This window comes from Myotis nattereri, assembly GCF_964212035.1.
Source record: "Myotis nattereri genome assembly, chromosome: 10".
NCBI classification, from domain to species: Eukaryota; Metazoa; Chordata; class Mammalia; order Chiroptera; family Vespertilionidae; genus Myotis; species Myotis nattereri.
This window is the reverse complement of record NC_138085.1, coordinates 73,720,962-73,734,310: the sequence shown is the minus strand read 5'-3', so window position 1 is coordinate 73,734,310 and position 13,349 is coordinate 73,720,962. Positions and strand designations below refer to the sequence as shown.

Here is a 13,349-nt window from a genome sequence, read left to right as displayed (position 1 = left end):
TCAGGGCTGCAAACACAGGCCGAACCTGGAGCACATGGGCAGGGAGCCAGCACGTGGCAGGGGCAGGGCAGAAGGAACCCTGACCCCATGCTACCCACCAGCCAGTCCTGGAGAGAGATGGGCCCCAGTGAGCCCAGCCTCCAGAGCCCAGGGTGATGGCCACCCCGGAAGACGGCTGGGCAGGACTCAGGCCCTGGAGCCAACGGGTCTCCGACAGGAGCGTTGCCCCAGGTCCTCCTGGGAGGACTGCCTTGCAAGCACTGGAGGCCTCAGAAACTCCCCTTCTAGGGAAGGAGACATGAAGCGAGTCAGGCAGTGAAAAGTTGTGAAGAGGAATGGAGGAGGGGTAGCACATTAAAGGAGGTCGGGAAGTTCTCCACAGTGAGCTGACATCTGGGCGGGCTCCACAGGGTACTGAGCGGGAGCCGGGAGGATGGAGGGAAGAACATTCCAGGGGGAATATTAAGTGCCAGGGCCCAGAGCAGGTGCGGCTGGGGCGGGTGAACCACAGGAGAGGGCAGGGCGGGCAGGCATGTCCAGCCACAGTTAGAGTTTAAAGTTGGAGGAAGGCGCTGGAATCTTGCCATCGGGCACCCTGTGAATCCCCGCTGGTGTGATTTTTCGGCAACCAGAGCAGAGACATACCAGTCAAGTCGGCCATAGCACGTTTCCCGCCCGAACTTAAAATAGGTATTAACGTGTTAGTGACAGAAGAGGATCCTTAGTAAACTGACTTTCGTGGATGTCCCGGGTTCGGATCGGCCAGATGTGATCCCCAGGGAGTAAGAGAAGGCAGAGAGCGCTCTCTCAGAAAGAAAAGGACTCAGAATTTAACGTGTTTTTTTTTTGTAGGCACGTGGCTGTGAGTTACAGCTCCACATGCGTCTTTGTGCTGACATTAAGAATAAACACCACCAGCCCTGGCTGGATGGCTCAGTTGGTTGGAGTGCCATCCTGTATGTGGTTGCAGGTTCGATCCCTGGTGGGGGGCAACCGATTGATGTTTCTCCCTCCCTCTCTCTCCCTCTCTCTCCCTCTCTCTAAAAAAATCAATTTTAGCCCTAGCCAGTTTTGCTCAGTGGGTAGAGCATTGGCCTGCGGACTGAAGGGTCCCTGGTTTGATTCCGGTCAAGGGCATGTACCTAGGTTGCAGGCTCGATCCATGGTCCCGTTCAGGGCTCATGCGCTCTCACGTCAATGTTTCTCTCTCTGTGTCTCTCCCCATCCCTTCTACTCTCTCTAAAAAATCAGTGGAAAAATATTCTCCATGAGGATTAACAAACAAAAAATCAATTTAAAAAAATCTTCAGGTGAGGATTTAAAAATTGTTTTAAAGAATAAATACCATCAGAAGCAAGATGAAAGCAATATATCAAATGTATCCCTTAATATTTGGTCATGAACTGTGTCCGGTTACTTCTCAATGCCTTCTATTCTTTGTCTCCCCCGCCCCCCACCCCCACCCCCGTCATGGCCTGGTCGTAGCTACTCTGAATTCACCTTCGGGATGGAAGCTTCTCGGGGTGCCTGTGGGTTCCCCTCACCTCCTGAGCTGCGGTGGCACCAGAGGCGGGGCTCCTGTCCCAGCTCTGCCAGCTCGTTGCCTATGGGAGAGGGCCTTTTCCTGCCGTGTTAGGCTCTGATGACTGCCCTACCTGTGGAGCGCTGCTCACTCGGGCCTGGCCTCTGGCCGAGGCCCCCAAATCACTTTCATTATATGATGGTCCCTTTCCTGCTTGGGACAGATCAGACGGCAAGGCGACAGCCCAGAGCCCCACCGCCCCCACGACCCCCTGCACGGAGGCTTCTGCCCTGGTGCCCACAGTGGGCTTGTGCTCTCCAAGTCTGGGTTTCCGACAACCGAGAGCTGGGCCTCTCGGGGCAGCCCGGCTCCTGGGCCCTTCCGGAAGGTCTGAGGAAGGGACTGACAGGGGTATTCTAAGTCCTAACTTCATTCTCTATCTGCTCACGCCCTAAAAGCGCGGAGGGCACCGTCCCTGTCTGAGGGGCGGGGAGGGGGGAGGGAGGGCTGCTGGGACGTCTGGGTTAGAAGCATCTGACAGCAGCCCCCCTCGGGAGGAAGGCAGGTGTCACTCCTGGGCTTTGAGGCACAAGAGGGGGAACGTGACCTTCAGGAGCTGTCCCATCTCGAGAAATAACCTGGTGCCAGCCAGCGGGAGCCCTCACACCTTCTCTGGGCCGGGCCGGCAGGAGATGAGGGGCTGAACCCCTGAACCCGGCAAGACTGAACCCGGGAGCCTGGGCTTGCCACCCTCCCTGTGCCTGGCCCCGAGGGGGCTGGGGCTCATAGCTAGCCCTATGGTGGGGAGAGGGGTGCCACAAACCAGCTCTCTGATATCCTGCCCTCTGGGGGTACCCCGAAGCTTCCCCCAGGACAGCCCATCCGCTCATATCCAAATCACCCCTACAGCCTGGTCCCCTCTCCTTCCTCCTCCTGGCACTGCTCGGCCCCCACCCCCACCCCACCCCCTCCCAGTCACAGCTCCCAGAGCCTGTTCTCCGCTGGGTAAAGCTCCTTGTGTGATTAAAGCAATTCCCACAGAAGCACTTTATTCTTTTCTGAAAAGCCCTTAGGCCTGACCCTTCCAGAGCACATTTGCATTTCAAGCAGAGAGTTTATATGAGCAGAATTTAGTGTTAATTGGTGGAAGTGGGGGGCAATTGTTTGGGGAGGAGACTTTCCCAGGCCCGGCCCTGCTCTCCTCTTTCCTCCCCCAGCGCGGGGAGGGGTGTGGGAGGGGTGCCAGGCGCCCCTGGGAGGGCCCTGCTGGGGAGGAAGGTTACGGGGCCCTGGTTCCCAGAGGCTCCGCTTTCTTCACCAATTGAGAACCCTTTCCGGTGGACCTAAAATGGAGTGCTTTCCCCAAGGTTTGCTTTGTTGTCATTGATTTCCTAACGCCATCACTTCACAGCACCAAAGACAAATCTGTCTCCTAATGGAATAGACTCAGCTTTCTAAAACCTGTGTTTTTCCTTAGGCCACAGCGTGGTGGTGGGGGAGGGGGCGGGGCTGGCATCGAGAACCCCGACTGGCTGCCCCGGAGGCCCTCCCCTACTCTCAAACCCCAGTTTTCAAACACCACGGACAAGCTGCCAGAAAGATGCATTTTCAAGTCTTAATAAAGAATGGTAGTGTTAACGTATCAGAGTTTCACACAACTGTCTGTTGGAAATGGCCTCAGGAGAGAGAGTGGGGGCGGAAATTGAGGGGCAGAGGGTGAAAGAAGTGGGGAGCAAACAAGAGGGCAGCGGAGGGGGAGCGGCCGTGTCTCCCAGCTGTCCATGTTCCTGACACGGGAGGAGATTCCCGAACTGCAGGAGGCAGCCTTATAGAGTGTGTGTGTGAGTGTGTGTGTGTGTGTGTGTGTGTGTGTGTACACATAACCGTGCAGTATGTGGGGGCAGCACCTGACCCATAGGTACGCTCCCATCCCCCAGCCTCGCCCCTCAAATGCTCCCCCGTGGCCTGGCATGGTGAACAGGTGCTGGGCTGCTGCCATCGCCTCACCTAGGACACGGCGCCTGACCCCCAGCAAAAGGCAGGGAGCGAGAAAGGCAAAGGGCAGGTGGGGGAGTAGTGGGCGGTGCCCGCCCCTGGAAGGATGAGGCCCTGCGCTCTAGGGGAGGGACCTTTCTGTGTCCATCTTGGGTTTGGTCCCTCCCAGGCCACCCTGGCCTGGTCCCGGTCCCCTGGGCCTGACCCGGAGGCTGTGCTCACGAGTTGCTCTCTGCCCCTCCAGGTGTGTGCGGCTGCTGTGGCGCCCTGCGCCCCAGGTACAAAAGGCTGGTTGACAACATCTTCCCTGAGGATCCCGAGGTGCGTCGCTGCTCCGGCCGGCACTTGCTGCCTCTCTCCATCTCTGGGCCGCTGGGAGGGGAGCAGTCTCCAGGGCCCCTTGCTCCTGGGCCCCTCGGCGGAGCCATGGGGGCACGGAGGGGCTGAAGGCGGAGGGATTTAGGTCTCTCTGAGCCTGGGGCTCTGGAGTGGGCTTAGCCTGCTTTGGGCTATGGCTGACCTGAGACATCATTCGCACTCATGCCTCTGGGTGATAGTTCCTTGAGCTGCTGACTCTCTTGCCGGGACTGTTCCTGTGTTCAGTGCGAGCACTTCCCATCTGGGGTTTCGGCTCAGGAGCCCATGTCTTCTCCCGGCTCCCCCTGGTGTCTGCCAGGTGGTGGGATGTGCACACAGGGCACCGGGCTTCTTGGCTTCCAAGCCCCCCACCCCCCGTCAGGCTGCACCCCACAGTGTGTGCTTTCAGGAACGCCAGAATCGGATGTACTTGACTTGCTCTCTGGGATTCGGTGACCTCTTCGTGATGGGCAGCGGGGTGGGGGTCACATTTCCAGAGCCCCCTGGAGAATCTCCTATGAGTTACAGAGCTGCCTTCTCCTTCCTGTTCATATCTTGGTGCTGGATATCCAACACGTTTACTTCTGAGTCACTTTCAATGAAGCCTTCATACACACACACACCCATATGTGTGTATACACATAACTTATACACATGTGCACATATATGCTTTCATGTATATACACACATTTGTGTACATACAAGTATGCGCACACACACATACATACACATTTATAGCACTAGTTTTAGTTCTAGCCAACACACTTTGGGCTAAGTTGTGAGTTCCTGGAGGGCAAGAACTATATCTTAATCCTCTCTCTGTCCCTGAAATCTGCATGCTGCCTGTCGCATGCTTAGTGGCACTCTGCCTAATGTTGATGAAACAGAACGAATTTTACCTTGAGACTTGAACTCTGCCGGCCACGGTAGGGCCGCCGAGAGCAGGAACGGTCTGTCTTTTCCAGGACGGCCTGGTGAAGACCAACATGGAGAAGTTGACCTTCTACGCCCTCTCGGCTCCAGAAAAGCTAGACCGGATCGGCGCCTACCTCTCCGAGAGGCTCATCCGGGATGTGGGTCGTCATCGATATGGGTAAGTAGGATAGGAAAGTGAAAAGGGTATTTTCAGAAACCATGTTATAGGTTTAGGGTAAAACTTTAAGAAATTGATAGTGGACTGGAGGATTGCTTTTTGCCATTCTGCATATTCTCTGCCCATCGCAGTCCATGCTGATGAAAAACACCTTGAAATTCACAGCTTATGCTCTGCCTGCCTACATGTGGTTGTCATCCCTGATGCTAAACACACCCGAGCACTAAGTTCACAGGCAGGTGGGCTGGGTGGGGAGGCAGTGGGGCAGAAGAGGGTGCATTTGCCACTGGGTCCAACATCCAAGGTTCATGCCCATATGGTCAAACCATAAATCCAGGCACCTGCACGATGGCAGGGAGACACCCCCTCAGCCTTTCTGTGTGCAAATATTCTGCTCTTCCAACCCTCCGTGACGAGGAAGGTGATGATGATGTTGAGGGAGGCACTGGGTGAGGAGAGAGATCAGCTCTAACAGCGTTTTCTTCTCTAAATGGTTACGATTAGAGCCCCCAGGGAGGCTTTCAAGACTTTAAATACGTAGATGCCGCAATGGCTGCTTTTAACAGGACGATGCCAGTTTTGAATGGCAGATCAGAGGGCAGTGGAGAGTTCTAAGTGGCTCTGCTGACCACAGAATATTTTCACTGAGAGAACTGCAGAGAAGGCAGGCAAAATTTGTATTAATGTTTAATGTTATTGCTTGCATAGTGGCTTCAGGTTCAATCCAGGATAAAGTCACTTTTGCTTGTGGACACCTGCTTTGCTGTATGCCGAGGCGATTTATATAATCCGCATGGACACTATATTCATGCCCTTTTTCTTGAGTGTGCGACCTAATTTTATTCTTTAAAATGGTCATAGAAATGAATAGGTTTTGGTCTTGCTTTTATGCCAGGACAGCTTGATCTCAGATTGGCTGGTGGGTCCTGCAGAGGCGAGGCCCTCCTCATGCCGTCAGCGCAATGCAAACCTTTCCACTCTGGTTCTCCATCTCTCTCAGCAGGAGGAAGGGGCCTTGGAAGGAGGTGGTGCTGTGGGCGGTGGTGGGAGCCCATGGAGGTGTCAAGGGGAGGGCAGAGAGCCAGGGTGATGGACAGCCAGTCCGTCTGGAGTGGGTCGAGAGCAGGCATGGCAGGCGTGGCAAGCACGGCAGGTGTGGTGGGCCTTGCTGGGTGGAATGGTGAGTCAGGAGCAGGTTGTGGAAGACTCTAGAGGTCAAATTGAGGAGGTTGGATTTTATTCTAGAGGAGCTAGGAAAGCGCAGCTTCGGGTCCGTGTTTTGAGGATCACAGCTGGCCGTGTTAATGGAAGAACCAGAACAGAAAGGACGGGAACCAGGGAGACATTGTCAAGGCCACGGCTCTTTGAGTGATTCTTAGGCGATGACTGGCCTTGCGACAGCTGCCCCCTCTCTCCTGCCTGCTGGGCTTCATCTCCGCCCCTGGATCTGTGTTTTCTCTCTGACTAAGTCTGGTTTCCACGTTTTGCATGGCCTGCTTCTCCTTTCCTGGAGGCTCCGCGCCTCCCTGGCTCCTGGGGCCACTCCTGCCTGAGCACAGGGCGTTCAAGCAGCACCAGCTGCCTCTTCTGGAATTCAAAGCAAGGGACTGCCTGCCTCACTCCTGCACACCAGAGCCTCTATGTACTTTCCTCAGCTGTTGTAACTCATCTTCCACCTTGACCCTTGACCCTGAGTTCCTCTTGTTGCCAACCTGTGTCCTCTCCAAGACGTGGTTGCTGCCCATGAACCCCAGTGCATCCCAGGGTCCTTGGGTCCTGCCTGCCTCACCCGCTGGGAAGCCCAGCTATTGCAGCACCTGCTGCTGAGGTCTGTCACCTGTTCTTGCCTTCTCCCTTGGGCCCCTGCACCTCCCTCAGCACCTCCTTCCTGCCCCGTTCTGCTCCAAGGATCCGGTCAGGCCAGCCCAGGTTCCCAGACCAGTTGCTACACTGGACACCTTCCAGGATACCAAGCCCAGATCAAACCTCTGCTTGGACCGGCCTGTCTGACCCTAGTGCTGCTGAGCAGGTATCACCCTGAGAAGCCAGTACTCTGCTCCCATTGAGAGTGTAGGACATACCCTGGTAGGTTATGGTAAGAAAGGACCCAGGCAGCCAGCATTGGACTAGGCGGGTCCCAGGGTCCCATTGACTTCTCATCTAAGATTCTTTGCAAAGTTCAAGTTCATAGTCACAATCCTGCCATCCTTACTATCGGGATCAAAGATGGGGAATGAAGAAGTGTGTTCACAGATGTAGGCCTTAATCTCTGTTCTTCGTTACTTTCAGTTTCACTTCTACCATAATGTGGACTTTCCCTCAGAGTTTCCACTCCTGGTCAGTAGCCAATTTTTCTTTTTTTTATAGCAAAGGATGGTTTTTTCTTATCAGGACTTTTCGGGGAATTTTTTTACAGGAAACGGAAAAGCAACAATCTAAGCTCTGGGGTTTGGAAGGCCTTCTAGTTTCTTCTCTTGCCAAACCCCACCCCACCCCTTCCTTTCCCCTCATGTAAACTCTATCAAATAATGGTGAAACCCTTCATACAGAAGGCCGCCGGGATGATTCATCAGAGAAGAGAATTCCACGCCGCCCGCCCCATTTCCCACCTGCCGCGTTTGATTAGCAGAAGGTGCCCAGGTTTGTCTGCAGGGAGAGTCTGTCCCCTTTGGAAGGGCCCCAGCCCTGCAAGATTCAGTCTGCTTCACTGGCCCGCACAGCGGACCTGAAACATGCTGGAACCGGGCCCGCAAGGCACAGCAGGTTTCCTGGGCTGTGACTGTGATGGCCTCTGAAGGTCAAGGCTATAATGACAAGGGCAAGGCTATAGTGAGCCAGGAATGGCCAGTCCTTGGAGCAGGGAAGAATGGTGACTTTGTTCACTGAAGGAGCTCAAAGATCCAGTGCTGCCTCTGTATTTCAAAGACACTCTGTAGATAAGAGCATGACCTGATCCATTTGTGAGTGTGCCCAGGGATGACTATTTCGGAATATTTAAGAATATTTTATTCTAATAATAGTAAATGCAATTTAATAATAGTTGACAGTTCACAGAGATAAAAGAAATAAACATTTTATAAGCGTGGACAGGAAAATTTTCAGAGTAGAGAGGCAGTGTTTCTTATGGTTGCTCAGTGTAAGAGTTAGCTCAAGGATACCTAAGAAATGGTTTCTAATGTCTCAAAAAAACAACAAAAAACATTTAGAAGATGCCATGACTGCTGTTACTTTATATGCTTGGGTTTGCAAAGCTGACTCATGTGCAAGACAGTTTTGACGCACAAGAGATGAAATTAAGTGGCTGCCACAAGACATATTATGGAGCTTTGCGTTTTGGTCAGTGCATTTCCCATCAAAATGCTAATGTTATTTTTCTCAGAGCTGGAAATAATCCTAAAATTTATATGGAACCACAGAGGACCTCAAGGAGCCAAAGCAATCTTGAGAAAGAAGAACACAGTTGGAGGTATCACACTCCCTGATCTCAAACTATACTCCAAAGCTGTAATAATCAAAACAGTATGGTACTAGCACAAAAACAGACACAGATCAATGGACTAGAATAGAGAACTCAGAAATAAACCCCTGCTTATATAGTCAACTAATCTATGACAAAGGAGGTAAAGATATACACTAGAGCAATGACAGTCTCTTCAACAAGTAGCCTTGGGAAAATTGGGCAGATACAGGCAGAGAAATGAAACTGGACCACTCTCTTATACCACATATAAAAATAAACTCAAAATGGCTTAAAGATTTAATTGTAAGTCCTGGAACCACAAAACTCCTAGAGGAAAACATAGGAAGTAAACTTTATCTGACACCAGTCTGAGTAAAATCTTTTTGGTAATACCCCCTCGAGCAAGGGAAACAAAAGAAAAAATAAACAAGTGGGACCACATCAAACTAATAACCTTCTGCATAGCAAAGGAAACCTTCAACAAAACAAAAAGGCAGCCTACTGAATGGGACAGTATATTTGCAAATGGTATATAGGGGTTGATACCCAAAATATATAAGAAACTCATATGACTCAACAACAAAAAATGAACAATCCAATCGAAAAAAATGGGCAGAGGACATGAAAAGACACTACTCCAAAGAAGAAATACAGATAGCCAACAGACATATAAAGATGTTTAAAGACACTAATCATCAGGAAAATGCAAATCAAAACCACAATGAGATATCGCCTCACCCCGGCCAGAAAGGCTGTTAATCAAAAAAATCAACAAATAATGTGTTGGCAAGATGTGGAGAAAAGGGAACCCTCAGGCACTGTTGGTGGGACTGCAATTGGTGTAGCCCCTACGGAAAACAGTACCATATGGCGTTTCCTCAAGAAACTGAAAATAGAACTACCATTCAACCCAGCAATCCCAAATCTGAGTATGCAAATGAGAACACTAATTCAAAAAGGTATATGCACCCCCTTGTTCATTGCAGCATTGTGTACAGTAGTCAACATATGGAAGCAACCTAGGCGGCCATCAATAGGTGAGTGGACGAAGAAAATGTGATAACACACACACACACACACACACACACTGGAATATTATGCAGCAATAAAAATAATGAAATCTTGCCTTTTGTTACAACATGGATGAGTCTAAGTGAAATAAGTCAGGCAGTGAAAGATAAATATCATGTGGCTTCACTTATATGTGGAATCTAAAAACAAAACAAAACAGGCCTGGCCAGGTAGCTCAGTAGTTAGAACATTGTCCTGACATGCCAAAGTTGCGGATTTGATCCCTCATCAAGTCATATACGTCCAAGAATCAACCAATGAATGCATAAATAAGTGGAACAAATCAATGTTTCTCCCTCTCTCTCAAATCAATAACTAAAAATTTTAGAGGGATGGTTACCAGAAGAGAGGGAGGGGTGGATGGGTAAAAAGGAGAAGGGGAATATAGTCAATAATATTGTGATAAGTTTACACGATGACAGAAGATTACTAGAATTAGCTGGGTGATCGATCACATTCTAAGGTATAAAAATGTCAAATCACTATATTGTACACCTGGACCTAATATAACCAATATGAGATTATGTACCAACAATACTTAAATTAAAAAATAAGTTTAATAAATTGTTTAAAAGTCAACTGACCAAAAATAAAAGAGAAAAGAAATAAAAAGAAGACAAAGATTCGCTAGCAAAGGATTTTTAAATACTTGCCTAACATTAAAACATGGATATGGCCGAAACCAGTTTGGCTCAGTGGATAGAGCGTCAGCCTGCGGACTGAAAGGTCCCAGGTTCGATTCCGGTCAAGGGCATGTACCTGGGTTGCGGGCATATCCCCAGTGGGAGATGTGCAGGAGGCAGCTGATCGATGTTTCTCTCTCATCGATGTTTCTAACTCTCTATCTCTCCCCCTTCCTCTCTGTAAAAAATCAATAAAATATATTAAAAAAAAACAAAACATGGATATGATTTGGCTTGCCACATAAAGAACAGATCTTTGAATTCATCCTTTATTATATATACTTGAGGCCTGATGCACGAAATTCATGCAAGAGTAGGCCTTCCTTTCCCCAGCTGCCGGCACCGGCTTCCCTCTGGCACCTGGGACCTGGGTTTCCCTTGCAGCCCCAGCTTCGTCCGGAAGGACGTCCAGAAGGACGCTGGTCTAATTAGCATATTACGCTTTTATTATTATAGATAGAGCACATGAGCCTGACTTGAGAGTGTCAGGCAGCTTTAACACATTAAAAGCCCGTGGTGACAGCTTTCCCACAATCTTTGAGATGGGTCTTGTGCTGCTTGCTTTTTTGACTGAGAGGCATTCACTTGACACTTGGGCACCCCAGTTAGATTTGGGGGTTCTCCGTTCACCTTGCCTTCCCTGCATTTTCTCTGTAGGGGGAGTACTTTCCATTCCACGTGGTTTGGCTCTACAGGCAGAAGGCCCACACTCCGAGCCCATGGATGCTTGTGAAGACCTCCCCTCTGGAAGGATAGAATCGTTTCAACTCCTACTTCTCTTTCCTGTGAAAGCAGTCACTTGGTTTGCTTCGGATTGCTCAGGACTTACGCTTATTTGCCTCATCGGGTTCTGAAGCCCTCCCCAACGTGATTACCAGATGCTGATGTTATTTAGGGAACAGAGAGACTCAAAAATACAGTGGCTCCAGCACATGGAAGTGGTTTTCCTTTCTCTCCAGGTGGGGGCTGTGGGCTCTGTGCCCAGTGAGGTCATCCAGGGACTTTTGTCTCTGGGTGCCCAGCTGTTGCCACGTGGGACCAGCAGAAGGAGGGAAAGAGAGGACATGAAGGACAATCCTGTCGTTTAAGCAAGTCATGCTGACATTGCTCACCTCACTTCCCCTCATTTTCATGGCAACACTTTAGTCATGCGGCCTCACCTAGCAGCAAGAGAGGCTGGGAAATGTTCCCAGTGAGCAGCCACAAACTCAGCTAAAATTCTAAATTCCAATGGAAAAAGGGGAAAGAGATTCCAGGGGTGACATCTAGCATTCTGCCCCAGAAATTTAACTTCTTAAAAAAAAATTATAAAGATTTAAGACAACATAATTCCTGACACACTTGCAGCAACCTCCTCATTAGGAGTGAAAAGATCGCCTTTTAAAAAAAGTGAACATCCACCTTGTTTTCTTTAGAATGCAAATGGCTTGTAAGTGGGAAAAGTATCTTTCCAACATGCACTTTATCGGACCATATGCTTGTTTTGCCACTATCATGGAACACGTGTTGGAGTGAGCGTAGACATGCACTCTTCATTCTCAGGAGGACTTTGGCTCATGGCATTTTTCTTGGGATTTAAGAGAGGCGTTGAGGACGACCAAGGCCACCGGGATGACTGGGGGTTGTCCGGTGAAGGCTGGTTTTGGAAGGATTGCACATTTTTAGCACGGAGAAGAGAAGAATGAGAAAAATGAGATTATTGTTTTCATGTAGTTGAAGGACTGGCAGGTAGGAAAAGGTTCAGTCCTCTTCTTGCTGCTCCTAAACGTAGACTTGTGAGTAAAGGATAGAAGTTATTAGGATTTGCTTGAAACATAAAGAAGTTTTTCTCTGGTTGTCAAAACACAGGATGGGCTGATTGAACTGTAAGCTATTCACCATTGGATGCTGTCTAGTCCTAGTTCTGAAGGCATTCACTCAGGTTTTAGACTTTAGAATTGAGCCAGTGAGGGAGTTGGAACTGACACAACCCGTATTCTTCCTAAGGTGGAAATCATTTTAATTCTGTGGCTGTCTCATCCTCCATGAGGTCAAAATGTCCCCGAGGTAGGGTGCCACTCAAATATGGTGGTATCATCAACCATATTGTTTGTGTAGATCATCATAAAACAGAGATCCTCAAACACAAAACTTGCTAATTTTATATTCTTCGACGGTCCCAGGCCTGTCTCAGATTCTTCATAAACTGTCTTCATAAAGTTCTTCACTGCCTCCCCCGCAGAGCCATCTCTTTTCTTATTTGGAACCTCATGGGATGCCTTACACGATTTTCTTGTAGCATTTCGTATTTTCCCTTTAGAGGAGATTGCTGGGTACTTATCTCATCGTCGGACTCTAGGCTCTTTCATATGAAGGACTTCTTCATCCTTACGCCCCCTGCAGCGCGTAGGCCAGAGCTTTTCCTCAGTGGCTGCTCAGCAGACACTCCTAGACTTGGTTCACATAATTCTCTGATCTCACTGGATCTTGGTTCAGCATTTGCTCTTCTGGGCACCTGTCCTTTTTTTGCGTGTGTTTACCCATGAAATGGTACACTTCATCTGCCCCCATGTTCTTCAACCGTAAGATGAGGGGCTGAGAGGTTGGCCTTCAGGCCTCCTTCCAGCTCTGATTCTCAGGCTGGAGTGGGCACTTGATGGAATGGCATCAGGCATTGACAACTTGGAGAAGAGCCTCATTACCCCGATGCTGCCCAGGAAGTCACAGCGCAGCCGTCTAGCTTGCCCCCCGTCAGGCAGTGCGGGTGGAATAGGCGTGGGGCAGGGGGATGGCATCGGCGCTGTTTTCCCCAGGTACGTGTGCATCGCCATGGAGGCGCTGGACCAGCTGCTCATGGCCTGCCACTGCCAGAGCATCAACCTCTTCGTGGAGAGTTTCCTCAAGATGGTGGCCAAGCTGCTGGAGTCAGAGAAGCCCAACCTGCAGATCCTGGGCACCAACTCGGTAAGGAGCTGCCCCAGGGGCTCTGGAGGTGGGAGTGGGGGTGGCGGAGGGTGGGACCTCTGGGTCAGCGTCAGGATCCATCCCTATTTGCTCTCTGACCCTAAGTACCGCTCAGGGCTTGTCTTAACGTTCCCCTTTGTGTGAATACAGGCATGTTTAGTTTTTTATTTGACTAAAAAGATATGATTTATATTATAATTTATATAACTATGTCATAGATACAAT

The 13,349-nt window shown here is 50.0% G+C and overlaps 1 protein-coding gene across 1 annotated transcript in view; it reads left to right on the top strand.

Moving 5' to 3' along the window:
* Positions 1-13,349, top strand: part of EFR3B (EFR3 homolog B) — a 65,386-nt gene that overhangs the window by 23,418 nt on the left and 28,619 nt on the right. Inside the window, exons 2-4 of the mRNA XM_081101285.1 lie at positions 3,762-3,838; positions 4,840-4,967; positions 12,974-13,124. Coding sequence (XP_080957411.1) covers positions 3,762-3,838; positions 4,840-4,967; positions 12,974-13,124 — 356 coding nt within the window. The remainder of the gene's footprint in view (positions 1-3,761; positions 3,839-4,839; positions 4,968-12,973; positions 13,125-13,349) is intronic.